Here is a 26,936-nt window from a genome sequence, read left to right on the forward strand (position 1 = left end):
AGACATTTAAGAATAGCTCTATTCTACAAATATAGTTTTTACATCCAAAATTGGCAAAAGGACAAGTTTGATTGTTGGAACAAAAAGTGTTATAGGTGTAAGAGTTCTAGTCTCAACCACATGTGCTTTTCCTTGGTATGCTTTTGGGGAAAGAGGAGGAAGAAGGAATCCTTGACAATGTCTTAAATTAGAAAGAATCCATTTGTAACAACATCTTAACAATATTGAAGCATTTTATTCCATGCACATTGACCCTATTGCATTAAAAGCTTCAACCAATTCATCCACTTACCACATATTTCCAAAGATCATGGATAATGACATGAGATGTGGTGATTATGCATTCCATGTTTGTCAACTCCCACTATCCCATAAAAAAATTGGTCAACCAAAACCCTTGGGTCAAACATCTAAAGCTTCAAAGAAAAGTGTACCTATACCCTTTCATCATTGGGGCACTATGGATAAAGAATTCATTGAAGAGGATATCACATTATGGTTGTATAAATAAGAAGGAAAGTAACACACATGGCCAAAGCTACAAAATGAATGTTATCCTCAAGGTCATGCCAAAATGCAAATATCCTATAGTTATGCAAGCATATCTTGATATCAATAGTATTAATAAGGGTACCCACAAAGACTACATCGAATATATTTCCAACCTCTTTGAAGACACATCTATTTATCATCTCACACACCCTTTCTACTTCCACGCATCTCCTATTTTTGGATTTACAAGAAATTGAAAAGATCTTACCAGGTGGAGATAAAAAATCAAGCTTTAAAGAGAAATGTCCAAAAGCAAAGAAAAAAAAAAGAAAATCCTTCTAGGCCATATCAAAATCAAAAGCTATTGGACCATATGAAAATAAAAGTCAAAGATACAAATCCTATTAAGAATAACATACACAAGTCTATCTCCCCCAATAACAATTTATAACTAGGGTCAAATTTGCAAGCTCTAAAAATCATAAGTAAAAAACAAAACTTTTTTATCCTAACTATCCATCACATTATTACACTTCCTCTTCCTTCCATACTCATAAAACTCCATCCCACATTCATCCATTTCATTCATCCCTTCTATTTGGTGATATATCACATTGATCAACCTTCAATATAATTTCCTTAAAGTAATTTAAGGTTTTCCAAACTTGTTTAGGTGACACACACAAGGGATTAGGTAGTACACACATTAGTAGTTATACCTTAGGTACCTAATTAGGTAAGACAACAAATGAATAATCTTCACTGGAGCACACTACACACCTTTTAGTCAAGGAAAGTTCACCATATGCTTCTTTTATCTCGACATCATCCCGTGGGTATCTCACTTGTTGAAAATTTTGAAAACATAAAAATTAATTTAAAATAACAAAAAAAAGAAGAAAAAATACTAAATAAAAATCATCTATCCTATGGTGAAAACCACTTTAATGGCACCTTGCCGCAAGTACCATGGTAAAAACCTAATTTCAAGTGCCATGTGTAGTAATATCTCTTTCACCATCTATTAGGCTCACATCTTTCATTTCATTCATTCTTCTATTCATTATAAATAAATCCATCTATCTACCCATTCATAATAAGCTTGCATCCATTTTATTGCTTTCTCCTTAATAAAACTTCTATTATGGTTTGACTTGATTAGTTCTTAGTGTTATATGTACCTTTCATTTCCCTACCCACACAATATTAAAAATTGTATAGAAACAAAATAGTAATTGTGAACTCACGTGATAAATAACAAATATAATGAATATGTATTGATTTATTTTGGATAATCTTCTATACAATACAAAGTGGTTATATAAATCCATTTACTTTCCTATGAAAAATGGCAATGAGAATAACTTCCCCAAAACTAACCTACCTAATTTATTTTATTTATTAATCTAAACTAAAACTATAGTAATCTACTAATTAAAGATGTCATATTTTCCAACATCCCTCTCCTTATTACATCATTTTGAACAAGGACAACCCTCCTAGAGACTTTGATGAAGCGTCTTCACCAATCCTCCTCACTCGCCTAGGAAACACCAAATTGACCTCATAAGTGGATCTCTTGATGGTAGAGCTTGTGAACCTCTACACAACATGAGAAAACATAAAGTGTTTACACCCTCCAGAACAATAGGAGAACAACTTTTGTTTGAAATTACACATCTCCTTTGAGTGTGTTAAATCCCTCCCCATTGTTGTGCATGGGAGAACAATTCTCCTCCAAGAGTCCACAACATCTCCTTTGAGGGAGTCAAATCCCTCCTCTAGTGTTGTAGAAACAATTTCTCCGTTGTTGTACAAAACCTCAACCAATGTAGATACATCAAGTGCAACCTTTAAAAAATCCTACCCATACTTGTTCCTTGAAGGGGCACAAATAATGCCAAGCCCCATCTTTTCTTTAGGGACATAACTATGAAAGGTAATTCCCATGTAGTGAATCATACCAAAAATGGAAGAACTTGGAAGTTGTCTTTCCTCTTATTACAAGGCACATTTATTGGTTACCTAGTAATAGTGAAAAGATTAATTTTCTGAAAAATAAAATCATGGGTCAATTGAAACCTAAAATCTTACCCCAATCGAAAGGATGGCTCACCCACTACAACTTCTTATATCCATGTCACTTTATGGACTTGAAAGGCTTTTAGGCTAACATAGGTATACTTTGACTTAAAAATTTGTTGGCAAGCTTTCTCTCATTATGTGGAAGGCAAGAGTCATCTTAACCCCCTTATACCAAGGACTCTCTTAAATGGGTGAATTGTAGGGATTTGGGGCTTCCTCAATCCTCAAAGGATGTAAATTATGAAGAGACATCTTTCATAACATAAATATGTGGAGATAAATCTCACACAAATGGCTCATTCTAAAAAATTAAATGCTTTCTTTGGATTGATTCAAAATTATCAAGTTTCTTATGAGAACATGCTTTGCAAGACTTAATTAGTGTTTTCTTCATTAATAGAAAGAAGAAACTCCTCATCATCTTTTCTTCAATTGCAATCATTCTTACAAAGTCTAGAAACATAAATGAGGAAATACACCTCTTGTTGTTCTCCTTCCCTCCTCTTTCCGAGAGGCTTTGGTGATCTTGATTAAAATTAAAAACTTAAAAAAAGATAAATTATGGCATCAATCCTCTCCCCTTCTCACAAGATGCATCTTCTATGTATTTAGAAAAAAGTTCATAACTATTTAATCTTAAAAAAAGAGAATTGTTCTTTAGATTACTAATTCAAATGTTCAAGCTTTTCTTCGCGATTTAATACTCCAAACCTTCGACATTCGAAGAAAGATAAAAAAATCCTTGCAAACAAACCCCTTTATTGGATAATAGAAACATTTTTATATTCGATGGCACCTCCAAAGGTACCTAACACTACTAGTACTAGAGGGGTTACCATGTCTACTAACAAAACTTAGCTCAAGTATGCCTCCAACCTATGTCTGTTAGTTCAAGTATGCCTTCAACCTAGGTACAACTTTGTTGAGGCATAGGTGCTATTGCAAAATCGACTATTAGACCAAAAAAATATAAGCATTAAATTAAAGATTTAAAAAAACTCAAAGCTAATAATTAATAATACTATCAAAATTCTTGAACGCAATGCATGTATCCATTCAATACTTGATTAATAAAAAAAACTCGTCTTCTTTTAATTTGAGAGACATTCAAAGATCTTAGAACAAAATTACTAATAATATCATTAATCAAAGAACCAAACTTCAAATTAGATCTCTTTATAATTATATCATGACTAATGGCTTGTCTCTTTTCAGATTAACTTCACTAATATCTTTTGTATTGTATAAGTAATAAAAACCCCTTACAAATGAGACCATAACCCAAGTAGTGTTTGTCAGTAAAATGCACAACTGAGATCATATTAGTGTAGTGAGAAACTCTTGTAGCATTGTTTGGTTAAAGAATCTCTTTCAACTGAAAACCAAACCCTAACCATTATTAGGATGAGAATATTTGTTCTTATTTAGTTCATGCTCAACACAGTGATGGAAAGGAAGATACTCTCAAATTATTCACACATCTGTACAAAACTGTATTGATAGGAAGTCAAAAAGCAAGGAATATAAAAAATCCAATACAGTAGGTTAATGTGTGGATAGTCTTAAGCATAATATTGATGAACTCTGCACTGGTTCTCTTCCCACCATAGCTTGGCCTCCATTTCACTGAACTGTTCACGACTGCACTCAAGAAATATCACATTAAAATGTTACTAATAATAAAAAAGGAAAAATAAATTGAAAGATTAACTTTGGAATTTGTGTATGTTTTTTTAATCAGAAAGAAGATTATTGAGTGTGATCTGAAATATCAGATAAACGATTAAAAAACTTACACATTTGATTTCAAAAACAATCTTTTAAATTAATGATATTAAGCTTCCGCAATCCATAATGAATTACTGCAAATGCTTCTGGATTAGATTGTGTTAAGATTTTTCTGTATCGACGTTTAGGATCACACTCTGTGATCCATCGTCAGGATGAAAAGGAGAGCATAAGAAAATATTATAACAGAAGTAAGAAACTAACGCCAAGAAGACTTTTCTTATCAGAACTGCTATTAAAACACAAAACACTATCAACCCATCTACAATTCAATGGTCTCAAATCCAGATGGATCGATAGATTATCTTTAGATGATCATTCACCTTTTGAAGAGGTGATTATAGTACCACCTTGTTTGTTATTTGCAGTTTTAGATTGAAACATTTCATAATAATGAGAAGGAAGATTTTTCAAAAGATTATTTTTCGAATCAAGTGTGTAAGTGAAATATCAAAAAGAAGATTAAGGAATGTGATTCAAAATGCCCATTAAAAAGCATACACAGTTGATTTCAAAAACAATCTTTTGAATACTATATGAACTGTAAAAAACTAGTGTTAAAAAGACTCTTGTATTTTTCAAAACTGCTATTATAATACAAAACACTATCAACCCATCTATACTCAATAGTCTCAAACCCAGATGGATTGATAGATTATCTTTAGATGATCCTTCACCTTTCAAATAGGGTTTTACAGTGTCATCTTGTTTGTTATTTGGAGTTTTAAATTACCACAAATCATGGTAATGAGAAAGAAGATTTTTCACCAGACTGTTTCTGGAATCAACTCTGTACGATTTTTAATTGATGTTTTAGATCACAATCAATGATCCATCATCAAGAAGAGGATATCTGAAAAATGATCCAAAATATCAATTTAAAAAAATACACAATTGATTTTGCATTAAAATAAATAAAATTGTTGTGAAGGCCCTCGCTGGGGGCTTCATGCCCTTGCTGGCCTGTCATGCTCGCAAGTCTGGACCTCCATCAAAAATAAATAAAATAGTACACAAAAAAACAAGGTGATAAAAGGCACACTCACGAGTTTAAACATAATGACCTAGCCCTGATACATCAAAAAAGTTAGGCATGAACCCAACAGAAATTAAGCAGCCAGGACTATACCAAACAGAGAAGGACCATTATTATCCACTTCCCCTACATTACTAAGAATACAGTCCATTATCATCCACTTACCCCCCCCACATTACTAAGAATACAGTTATCAATTGACTCCCAATCAATTAAAACACTATCTTTCAACATTAAACAATTTTCAAACACAACATGAACTATAAAACCATCTATGAGAAACCACTGATCAACCCATGTATGCTTCAAAGATCTCAAACCCAGATGGGTATAATCTATGAAAAAAACATTAATCAACCCATGTATGCTTCAAGGGTTTGAAAACCAGATGGCTTTGTAGATGATCATTTACCTTTCAAAGAGGTTTTTTATGTTTGATATTTAGAGTTTTTAAACAAATTTTAAATCTCTGTTACCTGAATTTAATCCGTTTGACTTGCTGCAATCCACCCACCAAGCGTATAACTGTAATATATATACCATATTCAAATTCTTCTGTGTGTTCTTGTTCTTGTTCTTCTTTTTCTTTTTTTGGTGGTGTTGCTAATGCAACAGAATCCACACCCTCTGAATCATCTGCATATCTCTTAGAAGGAGAAAAGCAAGCCAGCAGAGAAGAACACATGATAAATCTCTTTCTTTTTCCCATCCTTGTTAATAGCCCAATGCTTAAAATATGGGCATTCTTCCTTTACAAATATAAGCAGGAGGCTACCTATTATCCCCTCCATGTTCTGCACAAGAAATCTTTCCAACTGATATTTTGCCAGCTTCAATGAGAATTTTAATTGGTCTGGACGATTCTTCAGATTATATAATTATGCCAGTTTAGGAAAAGATCGAGATTAATGATTTCAATCTTGTCATTGGAGTGCCAAAAAAGATTTACACAATCTTTGGTCTGCTCAATGGGCTCTGCAATCTAAAACTACTTGGAGATCTTATTTTATTTTCTCATAATCCATTGCAAGAAAGATTATTGAATTGCCAAATTTGATGCTTTAAATCTTCACAATCATGAATGATTTTTGTACTCGCTGGATTTGTGGAGCTCATTAATTTTATCCATTCCCTCTTCCTAAGTTGGTGCTGTTTTCCATGTCACAGGGATTCATTATTTGATGGGTATTATATCATAATTACTGCTTATAGTTGTCAAGAATTTGTATTTTTAATAAGGAAGTTTCAGATTTGTAAGAGGCGGGATATGTATAATTTATATGATATGAAATAAGTGCGTCACATAGTGGTGAGTACTTGTCTTTATAGTATTGCAATATAAGAATTTGTTGTCAATTTAAAAGTAGGTTAATAACTAGAACTTGCACTAGAAAGGGTGCAAGGGTTGGGTCAAAAAAAGATATTTAAAAAAATAACATTATATCATTGTTCCCTTTGTTTGTATGAAAAAAATATCTAAAAGATGGAGAAGATTATATGATTTGCCCACAAAAAACTTATGACCTCTTAGAAGAACATAAATTGTTTATCAACAAACCAATTACAATGTAACATAAAATAATATCAGTATTTATGGCTCCAAAACGATAGTACAGATTGATTTACATCGTCGATTTTGCAATTTACGGTTTGTGATTGACTAACTTGTCACTAACACGTTGTACGAAAAGTCCATTTTAGGGCCAGTCCATTTTGGAGCCAGAATAGACACAACCCTTAATCACATGTCTTAATGTAATTTAAATTTTGATTTTTTTCTTTTTAGTATTTAAAAAAATAACAATTTTAGATTGCCTCATAATCATAAAAACTTTTTTATCTACTTACTTTTAAAAATTTCAACTTTATAAATTCTTAAAAATATCCATTTTTTAAATTTTTAACTATTAAATATAAACAAGCTTCTTTGAAAATTAATTTAAAAGAAGTTAAATTTATTAACCCATACTCCAAATATATCTTTGGCACTATTCTTCATAAAGTAGGTATATAATAATCTTAACAGTAATTTTTGACCTCTCCATTTTATGTTTACATATATATGACATAATTAACACAATCTCAAACATATCTTAATTATAAAAAAAGAAAAAAAAGAAAATTAAAATGATCCGTTCTAAGTACAAATAAAATAATGAATAACATTTTAAATATATGAATTTAGTATGATAAATTAATTGAAATAAAATAATTAGATGTATTAAAAAATTAAAAAAGAGTGAAAAAAGATAAGATTTAGTTTATGTAGTTTTTAATTGATAAAAAACTATTTAAAAAATAAATATATTAATGACTAATATTATAAATATATGAATTGGATATGATAAATTAATTGAAATAAAGTAATTAGATGTGCTAAAAAATAAAAGGATAAGATTAGGGTTATGTATTTTTAAATTGATGAAAACAAAAGTTTATTTAATATATTGAAATAGTTTATAATTAAGAATTTGATATTGAATTATAAATTAGAATGTATAAATAATTAAAATATAAGAAATTAAATGTTTTAAACACAATCATAATACTCATGACCATGATTTATTATTGATTTCTACCATTTTATCTTTTAAGTAGAGTTTTATTTTGATACCTAAAATAAATATATTCATCTAATGATGTTTATTTCTACAATTTTGTCTCTAATAAATACATTCATTTAATTGATACACTGCATGAATCACAATCAAAATTATTTTTAGCTATGTTATAGCCTTAACTTGTGATGAGGACTTTGGCCTATCAATTCTCAGTCAAGAATCTTAAAACTGTAGAATATGATAGGCCTTTGTATGATAGGTCAGAATTTAGTACCCAAAGGTTTCTCCAACATTTTGGTGTGTTTGATGAAGAATCCATAGGTCTGGCATCATCATGTGACAGATCGGTTGAATGAGGACAGTACGTGTGAATTGAGTTGTAGAGCACAGGGAAGGGGTTTGAATGTTGTAGAAGAGTGTTTTTGAGGTTGATATAACATTCCATGGTCAAGTAAATTCATCAAGCGGGAGGATCATACAAGATTTTGGAAAGTGTCTAGTCAAGTAGGCCTAATAACCCCAATAGGTTAGTTGGTGCAGTATAGGTTGGGATATCTACAAATCGGTTGGGAGCCTGAAAGTGATATATTGTTGAGAACTCCCAAAAGGGTGTTTGGAAATACAATTTGTTTGTCTAGATCCTTTGGGAATCAAAAGTTATTACCCAATTACCCCAAAAGGAGGCCTAATTGTTATTAGGATTGTCTAGGAGCAAGTGAGTCAATATTGATGGTATGAAGAGTCTAGACCATGGAATCATGTTTCATTTGCTTCAAGATGTTGTAAGAACACCCCCCAAGGGTTGTTATGTTGAATTGGTCAAGTGGGCCCTTCAAACCCCTAAATCCTAGTAGTAGCCCACTCATGTAAGCAAAGGTGTGTGTAGTCACTCAAGACTTGTGAGTGTTTGTTGTTTGGAAGGGGAAATATTGGAGCCTTTGAGTCTCCAAAGCTATTATTTAGTGACATAGAACTATAGATTGTCTTGGTGTTGTGTAGGACCCCCTAGGTAGTAGGGTTTTGGTTGAGTCATCAACCTTAGAGGTTGGTTGGTTCAAGGTTTTTCCTTTCAGTCTATTACCTCCTCATCAACTTGAAAGATGTGTTTCTTAAAAGGGCACAACTATTAATAATATTATTTTCATTTTACATTAACAAGCCTCACAAAACAATAGTAACTATGCCATTATTTCTCAAGGCCTACACTTCACTTGTAGATGCGAGGAAGGCATTTGAAAAATTAACCATGAGAATTAAGCAAATATTAAACAAAAATATGAACCATAAGAGATTCAAGAGCTACAAGATCTTAAATATTTTTAAACAAAATCAATAATAGAAGATGTTTTAATAATATAGTAGATGAAAAACATTTTCCCCTTAGATTTGTAGGTCCAATCCACCATTGGTGAAAATAATCAGCACAATAGAAAATTATGACAACATAATAAACAAGTGTATGCTTTTCTCTTTGAATAAAATTATTCAAATGATGTTTAGATTCAAATGAATTCAAAAGCCATTGTTGTTGGAGTAAATAATTTATACAATAATTATTCACTTAATTGCATTAATTCACTAAATAATCTATCCCTTAATTATTGACATTTATTATTTAGTTAGTTAATTATTTATATCCATGCATAATGCAAACTAGGAAAAGCAAACTATATTTAGATTTCAAGAGTTTCATGCATTTAATTAGTCTATTATGTTATTTGTGCATACATGATGGATTCATGCATTTTGTTTCAACTCTCAGTCTATCTTGTAAACTCCACCATTTAGGGTTTTTATCTTTAGAGTTAGATTTCTTTATAAGGATGTCATATCCTTCATTGTAACTCAAGCAATTTCAAAGAAATTCAATCAATTTCATTGTTATTATCTTCAATTAGTTTGTTTTTCAATTCTCTCTTTATGTGTGACAGGTATTCTTGCAGAAGATAATGGCTTGTGGGATTCACATTTCATGAATTCTAACATGGTATCAGAGCTCCAGATCTAAAGGTTCTTGTTCACTTTTTTGGAGATTATTTGCATTTACACAACAAATTGTTCATCTTGAGTTAATTTAGAGTGCACAATCAATTCCATAAGGCTCAAGAAAGTCAGGATTGCCTTTTGCTTTGCTGAAATCGAATACACGGAGTCCATTTTACAAGGTTCGAAGTTCGAGGGTTTTCTTTGTTCCAGAGGGTACCTAAAAATTTGGAGCGTTTTGGGCCCAAATGATCCTTTCCATTGGTTGCAGAAGGCCCTTTAAACGAATTTTGATATATAATTTGCCTATTTTTGGTGCAAGTACCACTGAGGGAAAAAATAAATTGTTTCTCAGTTGTACAGGTCGTACCGTACAAATTTTTGTCAAAAAAAAAAAAAATCTTTTTACCTTAGCGGCTAGTCGGACCGCTAGCAGCCAGCAGCTAGGCTAGCCGCAACGACCCCTAGCTGCCAGTGGCATGGAGTCCGCAGTGGCCCTTGGCCGCCAACAGTTTAGCAAACCACTGCAACTCTTTGCCAGCGGATACGAAACTGCCACCGCCCACCCAAACATCTCCGCGCAGCCTCAGCTACACAGAGCCACTCCTCTACCACTTTTGTCGGGCTACTCCACCAAGGAGATTCCACCCAGCCACCAGGGGGTGGCGATTTTTTTTCCAAGGCCTATTAAAAACAAGGGGTTGGTTTTTTCAATCTAAATTGAGCATACGGAGGCGAAATTGAACAACCATATATCATTGGAAAGATATCTCCGAGCCCGATCCATTTTGGAGGTATTTTTTCTGATTTTTTCTTTTTGCAGGTTTTTTTCAAGTTGAAGTCATAAGTTGTTGTTTGCACTCCCGGGGGCATATCCTGTGCATCTGGACTCCATTTTTTTGCAAATGAGATATCGTCAGAAAGATGATTCAGAGATTTATCTAGATCCCAGGTCCATTTTTGTAGACTACTTACTAGACCACTGTCTCCTCCTTCTGAATTCAACAATGCTTTTTTTGGTCCTATTATGCCTTCCTGTGATCTAAGCTCCACCTTTCTTGTCTCATATCTGTACTTTCTCTAGCATCATGGAGAATAGCATTTAGATTCAATGTACTTGTCATACCTCTCCCTTGTCAACATTATGGGCGGGGGGGGGGGGGGGGGGGTTCTACTGTTGGTCCTAATGCTTCCTTGGTTTCATGTTGGAGGTTCTATGTATTAATTACTTCTTCCTATATACTAAGAAGATGCAGTGGTTGGTTACCCATGTATTTCAGTGAGATGGAATACTTACCATATGGACACCCTTGCATTCCTATTTTTGGAGGTGACCTTCCATTTTTCACTTGATTTGTTCTTTAGAATATTGGCATTTGTATTTTTTACTAGCAGTTTTCTCTTGCATGGTTTAGTAGTGTCGTTGGGGTCACTTGTGCAGATTCATGTCTTGGGTAAGTGCACCAAGATTGTGTGCAAAAAAGTGGACAACCTTTGAAAAAAAGTCTAAAAACTACTAACGCGAACAGGTTATTTTTAAATTTAAATAACCCATTCGCGTTAAGGCTCGATCACCAAACCTCAATCCAAGCCAAAACACATTTGTGTTTTTAAATGTTAAAAATGCGTACGAGTCTTTTAAAAGAAAAACACAATCGTATTTTTCAAAAAATTAAAACACGTACAGGTTTTTGAAAATAAAAAACACGCATGCATTATGTTTAGTAAGAAAAACACGTACGTGTTTTGGTCACATAAAATTAGACTATGTCCGCCCCCCCCCCCCCGTTTTTTTTTAATTTGGAGTCACCATCCAATTTCTCCTAAGTTCCCCTTTCGCTTCATGTTTCAAGCTTCCAATCGCGGGATTTATGAGTTTTCAAAGTCATGTCGCGCATTGTGTCCCTTTTCTAAGCTTGTCACGGGGTTAGAAAGTTTTGAAAGTTTTTGATCACCCGATCTCCCATTGTCTTGTGCTTCGGTCGCTCTACCGTGGGTTGTGAAAAGTTTGTAAGTCTTGACTGTAGGTTCTTAAGTTCATATTTTCCCCGACTGAGCGACTTGTCAAGTTTCACCTAGGTTTTGGGGTACCGACTTTGTGTCAAGTCTTTGTACGGACTAACAATGTTTTCCTTGTCAGCAGGAATAAGCCTAATTAAAAGACCATTTTGAAAGGCGAAGTAAATACAACATTTAAGGCATGTCACATCACTCGAGGACACAAATGAGGTGGTAGATGATTTTTTAACCAACTTTCATTTTTGAGTTTTCACAAGGTGCATTATCTAGCTTTTGTCCATGCAGAGTGTGACACAAAATCACTAGGCAGGTGTGTGAGACATAGAAGTAGAGCAATTGAACTTAGAAACTTTTATGCAAGAGCTCGAAGGAAGCAAGAGAACTCTATTGCGGGAGATAATTTTTTTAGTGTGGCTTGGCTTTTGTAAATGGTTTTCTGTCTATTGTTCCTTGTGCAGATTTAATTGTTGCATGCTCTAAATTATACAACCCAGAAACACAAGAAATCTGAGCAAAAGGTGGTAGGGTTGTAGCACAGATTAAATTTGAAAGGTCTCCCACGCTTTGTGCCTTCCTGAGAGAGAAGCCTCCAAAAACATGTTTATTCTAGCTGGCGAAGATTATTTCCAAACGCATGCAACAAATCTATTCCCAAAACAATTATGCAAGAATGTAAAGATTGTTTTTGGACTCAAACCAAAAGAAATAATTTTTGGACTATGAGGAAGAATCTGGGTGAACCAAAGACCAGTGCAGAATTTGAAACCATCGACGAGGATGGAGAGTTTAGCAAATTGTGGAATATGGAGCATCCCACAACAACATATGATAGGAGTGAAGATGATGATGAGTATGAGGTTGAGCCCACTCTAACAACTACTACAATCCCTAAAATATTAGGTGGAGTCAATGAGTCCATGAAAGAAAAATATAGAAAAGGGGAAAGCATTGTGGAAAATTTGGGTTTTGAAGGTGGTGGTCTAGGTCCCAGAGGAGAAGGCATTTGGTATCCACTTTAGGTACAACTTCCATCAGATTCAAAATCAAAAGCTCATGTTAAACCAGTCATTGGATTTGATTCTTCATATTCATCACCCTACATTTGTTTTAGGTTCAAATCCACAACCACCACCACATCATGGTATTCCCATTGGTGGTGAATCAAGTGCCACTGCCACAGGTGGGGAATCTGGGGATAGTATTCCCATTATTGTTCAATCAAGTGACGTTGTGATTGGTGGGGTTGGCATGGGTACTACTACTGATACTAGTTGTCTTAGTGTTGGACAAGGGCTACAACAAATTATCTCTCGCAAGAGGCCACTAGTGGTAGATACTCATACTATTCAGAATCCTATATCAAGTGCCACTGACACTACAAAACAATCATTTGTAGCTTCATATCACACACCTAAAAAGATTATGAAAACTACACATGAAAGTGTCAGTGGGAGTGGGACAAGATCATGAATTGTTGTTGGTAATCCTAGTCAAACATTAGTTAAAATCACATGAATAAGTGGAACTGGAGCCTCTAGTATTCGTATGTCACCTTTCAAACATTCAATTGCTTTAGCAAGCCCAAATTTTTCAATTTCGTGATTACTATGAAAAATATGAACACACAACAAAAGCAAATACAGAAAAAAAGAAAGCATTTCATAGGGGTGCCTTGACTGAAGTTTTAGACGAACAACCTGCAAGGAACAGGGTATTTCCAACATATGACCCACATAAAGATATGATGGAGTTCATGGTTTTATGCCCTCGACCACAACTAAAGATAAAAATCCACCACACAGTCAGATAGATCCCTGTGAATTACAAGTTAGCACCCTCCAAATGGATTTTTCCAAAGTAAATAATGTGGAAAAAATTAGTGTGTCAAAAAGGACTAATGAAGTGGTCTACACTTCACTGCTAAAGGTGGAGAGAGAAAAAAATAAACTGGAAAAACAAATAGAAAAGTTACAGGCAGACCTGGCAAATGAAAAAATTGAGGAAAGCAACAGATAACAAGTGCAATGATTTACAGAAAAGGATAAAAAATTCGAGCTCTGCACTAGAAATTGCAGAGCAGGAGAAGATGGATGCCGAATTCAAGGACCTGACAAAAAAAATGGCTAAAAGCAGTAAAAAAATTGATTAGGAAAGAGCCAGTTTTCAAAAATTATACAAAAGTTATGAGTCTGTTGCTGCCGAAATAAGAAAAATATAGGACCTATTAGATCATGGGAAGATAAAAGAAAAACATTTGCAAGAGGAAGTAGAGGAAGAAAGAAAAAAATGTGCACAAATGAAAGAAGACTTGCACAATGCAAATGATAAAATAAAAACTTTGGAGGATAGATTGAAAGATAATATGAAAAATACAATGAAGTATATACAAGAAAACATTTGGCGGCAAATAATGTAGAGGAGTGACAAGTTGTGTGAATGGTTTGAATTGAATGAAAGTCTGAGAGTAATTTATATGAAAATCAAAGGGAACTTTGAGAAGAGCATACATGTTTATTCAAAAGAGGATATGGCAAAAAAGATTTTGCAAGTAGTCTACAGTACTAGTGACAGCTACTTGGCATCCAAGGGAATTAAGAGTTGCATTGATGGCATAGTTAAGACATCATCTATCATTCAAAAATGCCAGAAACTAAGGGAAACATCAGAAGTTATAGAAAAATATGGAAAAAAGATATTGAAGCTGCAAGAAAAGAAAAATAATTTGATTAAACTTGGTTTGCCTAAGACCGTTGACCCATCAAATAAATTCATTAGAAAAGAAGCTTACAAAAAAAGCATGGAGATAAAAATGAAGTTTGATTTAGACTTTCTTCCTAAGGACACAACTCCCCAAAGCTTTCTGGAATTCATCTAACCATTTACAACTCTAAATTCGGTATTGGATGAAACAGTGATGTCAAGTCAATCTTCTAAATATGGAATGTTGACGAAGTTGCAGTTGACTTTCCATAGTTTGCAGAATATTGACCTTCCATCAGACGAAGAGTGGAGCACCTTACAAAAACTGGCACAAAAATCTTAAGAATCATAGTATGTATTGCACAATTTTCTTCTTTTACTCTTAATTTCAAGGTTTTATGTTTTTTCTGTTTGGAATTTGGCATCGCTTGAAATAACTCTGTTTTGTGAATAGGAAAAAACTAGCACTCACTATTGCTATTTTACCAATCTAGCCTATGAATCTATGATGCACAGTGCAAAACTTCAACCAGTAAATTTGTATTCTCAAATTCTCCCTTGCTTTAACATTTATGCATTTCTCTATTTCTTATTACTAGGTTTTAGGCACTGCTCTTATCTATATTTAATTTGTCATGGCATGAATTAATATTTAATTTTGAACTCTGAACAAGAGACACCATACATTTAGTGGATGTTAAATTGTTAATATGGCCTATGATGGCCATATAAATTTGTGCTTAGTTTGTGATTTTGATGTTGAGTCTTCACGTGTTACAAACTTGCAATTCGACCTAAAGCTGTTGTTGCTCCCTTGTTTCTATAAAAGGGAATTCAGGGTCATTTGCAAAGGGTTCTAAAACTTTGTATTCACTTTTGCATGGACATTGGAGAATCACATAGGAGTTGTTGTTGCTCTCTTGTTTCTATAAAAGGGAATTCAGGGTCATTTGCAAAGGGTTTTGAAACTTTGTATTCACTTTTGCAATTTGCATGGAGAATCACACAGATTGGTGTATTACTATTGAATGAATTGTATCATATGGCTATATTTTGAAAGAATTAATGAAAATCTAAGTTCTCGACATGTGTATATTGTATTACTATTGAATGAATTGTATCATATGGTTCTGAAATGTATCACACAAATTTGAGACTCAAACATGTCTAAATAAACAATAAACATCTCTGTAACAATGAACACATTATGGTCTTTTATTATGCTATTTTAAATCAGGAAATAGAAAGTTGAAAAATACAATTACAAATCAATATTAAATTCTAATTGCAAAAATTAATTTGCTTTTGTAATATGAATGATGAGATACAGTAATAAGATTAATAAATACCAATCTCTTACAGTTGCCATTCATCTTCATCAAATTCAGAGCTTTCTTGATTCTTGTCTATAGTTTCTTCACTCTGAGTCTACATACCTTCGTTGAATTGCATCTCAATGCTACCAGTAGGTCTAGTACATGAGTCAATAGTCCCATTGACACTTTGGTTTGAAGTGTTTCCCAAACCTCATCTTTCACGTTTGGACCTCCATATTTGCAGTGTCCTATCGTAAGTGTGAGATTTTGCCAAGATCAAGAGCTCAATGAAATATACAAAATAGAGACACAATATAGGACAAGAATAAACTGTATTCTCATCAATAGAAAATGATCAATATCAATTACATACAATGTAGATGAGCTTGCTTATATAGGCAAGGCTAGGGATATGTGAGCACACAAACATGACATGTGGCTCAATAAGAAACAAGGGTAGGTAAGAAATAGGTGTGGGTAGGTAGGAGAAATAATATAATAGTCCACATGAGGTGGATCACCCACTGAATGTGGAGTGTAACAACAAGATCAACACCATAAAAAATGGAATTTCTCCTACACACACTATCCCAATGTGGCACAAACACCCAAGTGTCTCATACCCAAACTACTATGAAATGCATTTCCTAAGTAAAATTAAGTAAGGTGTAATAATATACAAGATGAATAATTATTTACACCAACAGTAAGGAAAGTGTGGACATCATACCTAGATGTATAGAGCCTCAAGCAATTTTCCAAATTTTTGTCTAGTTTGTTTCTTATGTTTGATTTTAGGAACCCCAAAGCACTAAAAAACTCTCTCATCTTCCACTGAACCCGATATCATTGTAAGACATAAATCAACAAGCTTCAAATATTCTGGCATTGAATCATGCAACGCTGCATTCTCAGCTATAATTTTTGAAAGCCTTGTTATCGATCCCTCTTCGCAGGGTTCTCCATTTTGCCATATTGTTCTCTCATAGTGTATGCAAAATGAGATGATTTCTCTCGAAGATGAGTTTCGTCTAATGTTTCATTTATAGTTACTCCATTCAATTCTCTGGATATGCAAAATTGTTTTATCAAAATCAGTAGCTTACTTCGAAAATCAGATGCAATGTTGAGGCTCCAATAATGAGGAAATACAATAGACATGGCTTCGAGTAGGTTGTTAGGAGGGAATCTACTTCTAATTTGTGAGGAAAGATCATACACAATTTTCTTCACAGAAGTAGTTACAGTTTCAACAATCTTGTCGAAATCTTCCCTTGTAGTTACAGTTCCAACAATCTTGTCGAAAGCTTCCCTTGTAACTCTTGCTAGTTGCTTCCTGGGGCGCTTTCTTGGTTCCTCGGGGTTGACCGTGACATAGAAGTGCATTGGTATCTCAAGTCCCTGTACATTGGCACATACCTCCCCGTCTGCACCGATTTGTAAAAAGTTATTAGGATTGTTCAAATCTATGAGTGTCTGCCACTTAACAAAATTTTCATCAAATAGTGTTGGTTGATTTCGATAGAGATTGTCGAGGGTCATGCATGTCATCTTACGCAACATAGCATATTCTACAATATACAGAGCTCTTTTTTGGGAAGCCTTCATAATATTCCTCATTTCCTCTAGCATGGGCAAAAGAGCTGCTAAAGTTAATAGTGTCTCTAAATTACTTAACCTTCGAAGAAGGTGAGGAAATTTTGGTTGATCTGATTCGTTGCGAGTTGTGTGAAATAGTCCAATCAAGGATGGATATTCTGAAAACACTCGATGCATTGGACCATCCAAAGAGATCCATCTGGTATCATTATCCTTGAGAAGATTGTTCCCATTAGTTATTCCATCAGCAAAGTGTTGAAATTCCATAAATCGCTTGGGACTTCGACAGAAGTATGAGTAGAGCTCTCTAATTAAAATTTCAATTTTTTTTACCGAAACATACTTACTCACAATTCCAAAAGCTAGATTCATTCTGTGAGCCATGCAGTGAATTGCAGTAATGTACGGTGCAAATAAAGTTTCAATTTTTGTACAAAGACAGTTCCTATGACCTTGCATTACTGAAGCTCCATTTGCTCCAACACACACCAATTTTTTGGCAACCGTCATTTCATCCATACCTCCATATTCAATTAAACTTCTCTTTACTAGTTAAAATAATTTTTCCATTGTTGCACTCTCCTTCATTTTAGCAATAGATAGTAGATGAGGTTGGCGGGCATGATTCTGTACAGTATAAACATACATGCTTACCCATGAAGTATTGTCTATAGTCGTAACTTCGTTTAAAGAAAATGCAATAAAATTTGACTCTCTAATTTTTTCCTTTACATCTTCTTTTTCAACCTCAGCAAGACAACTTGCCCATTCCCATCCACTATTTACTGACCAATGTCTATTAGGATAGTTAGGAACTTTCAAAAAGTTTAATAAACCACTGATTGATGGGAAATTTGTCATAGCACGCCCTCTGCTCAAAATATAAAAAACGCTTAACCGAACAACTTTTCCCAGTTGTTCTATTTGCATTGCTTTTCCAAAACCATCTTCAATAGAACCTTTAACTTCAGCGTGATTCGTCTGTATTTTCTCATGAAAATAATACTCTTCGGCATTCCTCACATGCTTACATTCCCTCCTTTGTTTTCCATCGTATCACTGATTTTTCAACTCCGTCTATCATTTGTTTTTCATAAACTTTACCCATATGCTTTTCTATGGTGTCAAATTTTAGCTGCAACCTAATTTCCTTGTTATGTTTCCAAGTGCAAATCTTACACCTGCATTCTATTCGAGGCTCGCCTTCAATTGGATTCTCCACTGGTTCAATGAATGGATACTTTGATGCCCAATTTATTGTAAAATTCCTCACTGACATATCCCACTCCCGATCCTTTTTTGATTGTGGTTCACCCTTTTTTGATATGGCTTTTCTTTCCCCCTTCCATGCATTATCACTCAAGTCAATTATATCATTCCGGCTAACTTGGGCATCTACCAGATAATCTTCTTCAATATCATCTCGATCTGAGATATCAGGTTTGCCGTCGTCTTCAACATGCAATGTAGGTGGCAAATTTTGTACTTGTACTTGTGATGACGTACCTTCCTAATTTTCACCACAATCTTTTCCAATGCCAAAGTACGAAGACAGTGTTCTTCTTTTTGTTGGCCTCTCATGGCCTTCCCCACATTAAAGTTTCCTACCCTCTTCCTGTTCGACATCTCCAATGAAATAAAGGCTGCCAAAAAAATATCAATTTGTTGAAGAAGCAATAATAGGCTATAATGTATAATATATGTTTCATTGGCCCTATGACCTACAATCTAGATGTTTGAGGTCTGAATGTCCCCCTGAGTCCTGACTACTTGGCACTGACGGGTCGCCAATGAATAAAAATGAACTCAACAATGCAAACAAATATAGATAAATTTAGAATAATATTATAACACTTCAAAAGTATGATCGCTCACCTTTAGGTCACTAGTAGTCACCAATGCAATCAACACCAATGATTTTTCTTGGTCTGAAACTTCGTTATTGATCAGAATTCAGAGCCTAGAACCCACCAAATTGTGTTGAGATAGATCTGATCTTTGCATGTATTTATACCAATCCTTATATGGTGAATTCTGTGGGAATTTTATATGGTATACAAATATTTGGCGAATCTCGCGTAACTATAACACGACTTATGTAATTTTCGAGGCGATTATAGGTCGTCCAAATACGACTTATGTAATTTTCAAAGTGATTATAGGTCGTCCAAAATATTGGCAAATACAATATAGTTAGCGAAAGTTGGGGTGAATGGAGACACGCATCGGCAAAATGTCGGGCGAATTGGGTCCTCCTGACTAACAAATCTTTGCATGCCTATAGGCGAATTATGGTCATCTATTAAGGCAACCTCGGAGAGTGTAGGTGAAAATATTAAATTTACCGTGTGTCCACCATATATTGTATTGGTGAAATCATCGCATAGAAACATTTAATTACATAAAACATATGGCGATCGGGCCGTGACTATGACAAAAAATGATAATGTTTTGGCGACATGGCCACCCCCAGTCGATACAAAATATTCGCCATTTCCGACATGGCCGACGTGAAAAATTCGCCATTGGCGAATATTCGCCACTAAAGTAATCTTTGATGTGGACTCGTGTATGAACTACATTGCCAGGACTTGGTTAAATTCTGAAAAGGGAGGTAAGTCTCAATTTCAGACCAAATAAAAAAGGATGCACTTTAAGGACAAGGTTGCAGAAATTATAGCCCTCTTGCACCATGTTGTAGGAAATGCTTGCACTAATTCTTTTGAGTTTTGTATGTGTCATTTCATTCTGGTAATTTGTGCTCCTGAGAGTTTTATTGACTAGGCCTCTATTATTAGCTATCACTTGAATGAACAATTGCGGAATTTTCGTCAGTCCCTGGTTTTTCATATGAGTTCATATCTAATTTTCATCCTAGCTAGTCAAGAGTCTTCTTGGTCAGGTTTAGAATTACATCATCCTCTCCCTGCATTCGTACCCATCTATCGGAAATTCTGCCAGCTCACCATGCAAAAGGGTATGCAATTTTTTCCCATGTAAATGATGTGTTCTCAATGGGTATGGTCTGGAAATTAGAAGAAAACCCTGGCCTATGGATTTCTCATGAGCCTACTACCTTTGTGAAAAAATTTAGGAGTTTCTGCACCCAATTCAACAGGTTCACATACCTTAGAATTGGGGGTTTTGAGAAGGCCCCGCTAAAATTGTCTCGGTTCCCGTCTGATTATATTGTGGTTCTGGAAGTTTGTCTCCAGTTGGTTGTTGTAAATATTAAATACCTGAACATGGGGAAGAAAGGATACTCCTTCACATTATCCACATGCTTATTTATCTTGCAAAACAAACAGTGTTGCTATTGCCATGGGAACAATTCTGGAGAAATTTCATTTTCTATCTCTGTCATCTAGAAGTAATTTTGACGATAAGGGATATGTGAAGCGTCATTTGTATGGATCCCAAGGTTACATGCATCGGCCTGAGATTGAAGATTTCTAGGAGGATTGTCTAGATGATGTTGAAGTTTTTAAGAGAAGTTTAATGAGGCTCTCCCTACAACAAATTCACGCTCTTGGTGTTTCCTTTAATGTTCTTGATGATGTGGTTGAAGATGAGGTCATTATTGACCCAGAGTATCATACTTTTGCTGGTGCGGTCCCCACAGAAATTGATTGGTCTAAAGAAGAAATCTTAGACCTAATGGTTGGTACTACTCCAGTGTTAAGGAGGACATCTGACTGGTTAAATGGTAAGTGGAAGCAACAAGTTGACTCCTTACAAAGCTAAAAGTCATCATCCCATAGAGAGCAAGGAGTAGTTTCCCTTATGCAGGAGCACCAGATTAGTTCAAATGGGCAATTTGGATTTGATTCTGGTAAGATATGATCCCGGTATTAGTTCGGTATTGGTATGTTCTTACTGATTGGTCTTTGGCTGACTTGATCGAGTTCTTATTGCTTGCGGTTGGTATAAAGGAAAGTTTTAAGATTCAATTTAGGTGACAGAGGTCGGAGGAAGAAGAGATCGAGCAAAGATGTAGTTTCCAGAGAGATTCTAGTCTAGGGGGACTGAAGTTCGGATGGACTGAGGTCCAGATTAGTGTAGAACAATGCAAACTGTTACCAGAGGTTTGTTTGTCCAGCAGAAGATATGCGGATCTTAGATTTGTGTTGTAAAAATTGTTTTGTAATCATGGGTTGCGGTCCATCATGTGTAGCCATTGAAGGCATATGTAATTCATTACATGGTTGTAATGATTGATTTATCTAGTTACTGATTATATCATGTGTTACTTCTATTAGTTAGGGTTGCTCTTTATCTGTTTACCGGTTAGATCTTATGTTGTGTTACCAGTTGCTAGTATCTTGCATGGTGTTTTGTGTTATAGGCTGCAAGGCGAGGATGTCCTTCATTGGATCTCCCTACCTTGATTGCGTCAAGTGGTATCAGAGTGGGTTTGTGAACCTGTTGATCGAAGAAGACCTGTTTATGTACTAGTTGGTTGGAAAGGAAGTTGAGGTAGCTTGTAGACTTGTTCAGATCGTCGAACGTGAGGCAGTACAAGGCTTGCAAGAAGACCGTTGAACCTAGAGATTGAGCTTGAGGTAGTTAGTGGGTGGAGACATGAACATATCATCGAACTGAGGCAGGCTGTAGGGTGGACTAGTAGATTCATCGAGGAGAGGCAATCGAAACCTGTAGTCAGACCGTCAAACCCCTGAGGAAGTTGCAAGTACCTATTGGCAGATCATCGAACCAGATCAAGTGATGGGACTCACTTTTCAATTAACCCTGAGAGTCTGATGTAGGAGCACCAGAGTAGTTCAAATTGACATTTATATTTGATTCCAATAAGATATCGATCCCGGTATTAGTCTGGTATTGGTATGTTCTTACCGGTTGGTCTTTGGCCGACTTGATCAAGTTGTTATTGCTTGCGGTTGGTATAAAGGAAAGTTTTGAGATTCATTTTAGGTGACAAAGGTCAGAGGAAGAAGAGATCGAGTGAAGATGTAGTTTCCAGAGAGATTCTGGTCTGGGGGGATTGAAGTTCGGATGGACTGAGGTCCGGATCAGTGCAGAATAGTACGCTATTACCAGAGGTTTATTTGTCAAGCATAAAATCTGTGGATCTTAGATTTGTGTTGTAAGAATTGTTTTGTAATCCTGGGATGTGGTCCAACATGTGTAGCCGCTGAAGGCATATGTAATTATTTAAATGGTTGTAATGATGGATTTATTTGGTTACCGGTTATATCGTGTGTTACTTCTACCGGTTAGGGTTGCTCTTTATCTGTTTACCGGTTGTCGATGTCTTGTATGGTGTTTTGTTTTATAGGCTGCAAGGCGGGGATGTCCTTCATTGGATCTCCCTACCTTGACTACATCATTCCTCTTCCCTTGTTCCAGCATCAACAACTAAGTTTGTAGATAGGTTACTAAACCAAAGCTCTCAATCAAATAGCAATGGAGAGAGACCTGAAGAAACCACTATCAGACTGAAATCGACCTGTGAGCAAGACGACGGGAGGGTGCCACCCAAAGGGAAATCACCTCTCATTGATTTTGAAGGCATTTATCAACAAATAATTGACGATCATTCTTTTTATGATTTTCTTGAATTCCCCTCCTCTCCTATGCAAAATAATTCTAGCACTATTAATAAAGGATCGAGACTTGAAACAACCTCTCCAGCATGGCTGGAAACAAAGGTAGAAAAGAAAAGAAAAATGTCCACCCCTATTTCCAGTGAGATAGATACAATTGTGTTGCTATTACAAGGTTCTCGCAAGCCTAAAAAGGATAAATGAATGTCTCAAATCATTTCTGACTCTGTATTTGGTCATCAACTCCTAGAAATTGCCAACCCTATTAGGGACATAAATGCAAGTGACATAACAGAAAATGATTATAAGATCAACCATGTTGATATGGGACCTTCTACTTTAGAAGGGGATGTTTATCATGTCAACTTTTGAATCCATGCATTGATTAAAAGTGCCCAAGAACAGAAGAAAAAGAACTCGAAGCTGCAATCCCAAGGGTAGTCATTGAAGGATTTCATTTCATCTATCATAAATCCTGCTACTAGGGAGGCTTCAAGTTCGCATGTACAGGTAATTGATCCAGATATTGTGAGGAAGGTCAAAGGTAATTTGGGGTATGCTAAAGTTGTCACTGAGTGGATAGATGAAATGTATGGGGTTGGTGACCAGCTACATCACTAAATTCAAAATATTATATGTGAACATTTAGAATAAAAGAAAGGAGTTATTAGCTGAGCTACAACACATCAGGAAAGAACATGGAAGCATATTTGTGATTTCAAAGGAGGTCCTAGAGCTCATGTCATTGAACCATGGCACACTAATGACTGAAAAATTAGTGGAACATCCTAAGGAAGTTAACCCTATGTGGCGTGAAGCTTTGGATTGGAAAGAGAAGATCTGTCGTGATTATATCAATGACATTGATAATGCTTTAAAACACTACTTGAATGGTCTTCTGAAAATAAAGGATGACCTCAATGATTTGGATGTTGACCTCATGGATAGCTTTGAGGAAAATGTACTAGAACTATGTGAGATGTTGGGCCAGTTCAAAGATAATTATCGGAGGAATGTCAAAGATCCTCAAAACATCTCCTCGGAATCCTTTAAAGGATTGTGTCACCTATAAATGCATACCATTGCCTTTGAGTCTGAGATTGATGAGATGCATAAGAACATAGACACTACCGAGAGGTTAATTTTAAAATGGAGAATGACAATATGCATCACAACAATGCCAAAGGACTCGAACATGGATCTGGTTATGAACAGGTATCGTAAGTACATGCAAAGACTTAAATCCCAAGAAGTGACACGTGCTAGACAGGAGGTGGAGATCATCGGTGATAATGAACCAGGAGCAGAGTAGGCGGTGGTAGTTTTATAATCTTATTGTTTTATTACTGTTGATGGTTTTTTGATGCACTATCGAACATAGAATAAAATACCAAAGGTACTCTATCCTCTCTTGATAAAAAGAATCTCAAATGTTGAAGATCTACAAAGGATCACTTGAGATGACTCCAAGGTTCTTTTATGTTAGGTCTTAACGTGCTAGATAGCTTAAATGGTATTGATGTGATTTGTTGTACTTGTGAGGGGACTTACGTTGAATACCTGAATACAAGAATGATCAAATGGTGTTGGAACACGAGATTTCACTTGAATTTATTAGAAAAAGGAAAAAAGATAAGGGTTGAGAGAGATTTAGTCTAACTCTAAGAATGTAGGAGCAATGGATGATCTTTGATGACATTCTAACTAAGTCTTTCTTCGACATGCAACGAACATCTACACAATGCTAGTGTGATCTTCTAAGGATAGCTTTAGGATTTTCAAATTATTACCGCAAGCATATACATCATCAAGTTGATGCATATCAATGAAGAATGATAATCAAAGTTGAGCTTCACTAAATGAATCTAGATGACTATGCAAAGCATGTTACCATCGACAAAGTGTTAGTATGGATATACAAATTTCACAATTAATCATACAAAGTTCTTTCATTCATCTAATTAACTTGAAATCAAATTGAGAAGTATAAAGACCATGCAAATTGTTGAATCAACACATAGAATTAACCATTTCTTCAATGAAGTTTGCATGCCTTTTGCAACAATGTCTTGGCAACAATATGTGCCTTCTCTTCCTACTCTACTCTAATTATTATCTATCTGACTTTTTCAACTACTGACTATTTTCTATTGACTATTAACCTTACAAATGATGAAGTGAGGCCTTTTATAGTACTCTCATTACATTTCAATGGCTCAGATTGATTTGAGATCAATGGCCAAGATCGAAAGATAGAAACCCTAATTAGGGTTTATTATACCCACTGCAAAGAATTTAATGCTTGACCAATGATATGATTACATTTTAAGGGACACATGTCCTCCTTAAAAAATTTGACCAATAAGCGACAAGGGTAGGTACATCAAACTTTGTGCCCATGTAGTAATCTTCTTCTTTGTTAGGTTCATCGAATCTAGATGCCTTATCATGAAATGATATGATTGGTCATAAGATGACTGGGCACCACCTCAGCTTGATTGATTGCACTCATCACAAGTGTGCAATTGAATAAGGCATATCCCTTGATACTCAACATTTGTGAACGTTTGATGTGACAATGACTCCGCTCATGTCGATCTCCTAACTTTGATTAAGTCTTCTGAAATTTTCCTTGTCGCTATCACCTGCATTTGCAATCACCTACATTCATTTGGCTATACTAGCAATGATTTTTGGATTTTCGAATAATACCCTAATAGTGAATCTCTTCCATTAATTGAAGGCCTCAAACACATGATTCAAAGTGATAAGAATGAAATTGATATATTGTGTGGCATTTCTCATATTATTGATTCTAATGTCATGCCTAACACGAGTTGTGTTGAGACCTTAGGTTATTCACAACCTTCAAATAAAATCAATTCTTCTATTCCTTTGACCACTTCAATGGCTAGTGTTCCTACTTTCACTTCAAACATCATGGCTACATCGACTAAAAATGTTATTCCTACAACCATTGGTCATGGGAGCAATTCCTCTTCTTCATTTAATCCCCCATCTTTACCTATGTCTTCCATAAGTATTCCTATTATCCCTCAACCAATCAATGTGACACAAGGGGGCAATTCATTCAACAATTTTGTTCCTCCTTTAAGTGTCCTATTTCCCATGCAATCATCACCTATGCCTACTTATCATAATGTTCCACCACCTTATTCTCAATCCATGCCTTCCTTCAATAACATCACACCACTTTCTCAATCAACCATGTCTAACATCAATTCTTCTACCGAAGCAACAATCAACAATCTTTCTCAAACTATGTCTTCCTTACAACAAAAATTGCTTCTATGAGTCAATCCAAGTTTAGTGTGCCTACATTTGATGTTGCGAGCCCACTTTCTCTTGATATTGTTAAAGTCGTGCAACCTAAGCATGTTGAGGTCCCTCAATTAGAAATCTATAATAGAAAAGGTGACCTTGATAACTCAATGATGAACGGATAGTACCAAACCGGTACTGAGAGCGGGGGTGAATCAGTACAGACAAAAACACAATCCTAAACCGGTTTGTCAGTAGACACTGTGCTTAGGCAAACAAACAGTAACACCGGTCTTAAACAAAGTACAACCAGAAAACCCAGAATAACTAAGACAAGCATAAACTGGTTAACACTTATCTTTTCATACAATCTAATAATTCATTTCCATTTCACCCTAGTACATGAACAGGTAATCTATCATCAAAGATATATAAACAGCTAGATCAACAAGATTTACCTTCCGACACAAATCACTTAAACCATCACATGAATAACACCACACATGACACA

At 35.1% G+C, this 26,936-nt stretch overlaps 1 protein-coding gene across 1 annotated transcript; it reads right to left on the bottom strand.

Moving 5' to 3' along the window:
- Nucleotides 1-3,852: 3,852 nt before the first annotated feature.
- Nucleotides 3,853-6,504, bottom strand: LOC131061383 (protein Brevis radix-like 1). Its single transcript, XM_057995028.2, has 2 exons — nt 5,878-6,504; nt 3,853-4,218 (listed from the first exon to the last, which is right to left on the bottom strand). The coding sequence occupies exons 1-2, from the start codon at nt 6,108-6,110 to the stop codon at nt 4,140-4,142; spliced, it is 312 nt and encodes a 103-aa protein (XP_057851011.1). The 5' UTR covers nt 6,111-6,504; the 3' UTR covers nt 3,853-4,139.
- Nucleotides 6,505-26,936: the final 20,432 nt, after the last annotated feature.

The sequence above is a fragment of the Cryptomeria japonica genome, chromosome 11 (assembly GCF_030272615.1).
Source record: "Cryptomeria japonica chromosome 11, Sugi_1.0, whole genome shotgun sequence".
In the NCBI taxonomy this organism is placed as follows: domain Eukaryota; kingdom Viridiplantae; phylum Streptophyta; class Pinopsida; order Cupressales; family Cupressaceae; genus Cryptomeria; species Cryptomeria japonica.

What these genes read in the sequence shown, in the direction of transcription:
- LOC131061383 (XM_057995028.2), bottom strand. Translation starts at nt 6,110, where the DNA reads ATGGGAAAAAGAAAGAGATTTATCATGTGTTCTTCTCTGCTGGCTTGC. An exon ending in GTCAAACGGATTAAATTCAG is followed by an intron (nt 4,219 to 5,877) that starts GTAACAGAGATT and finishes TCTTGAGTGCAG; the next exon opens with TCGTGAACAGTTCAGTGAAA.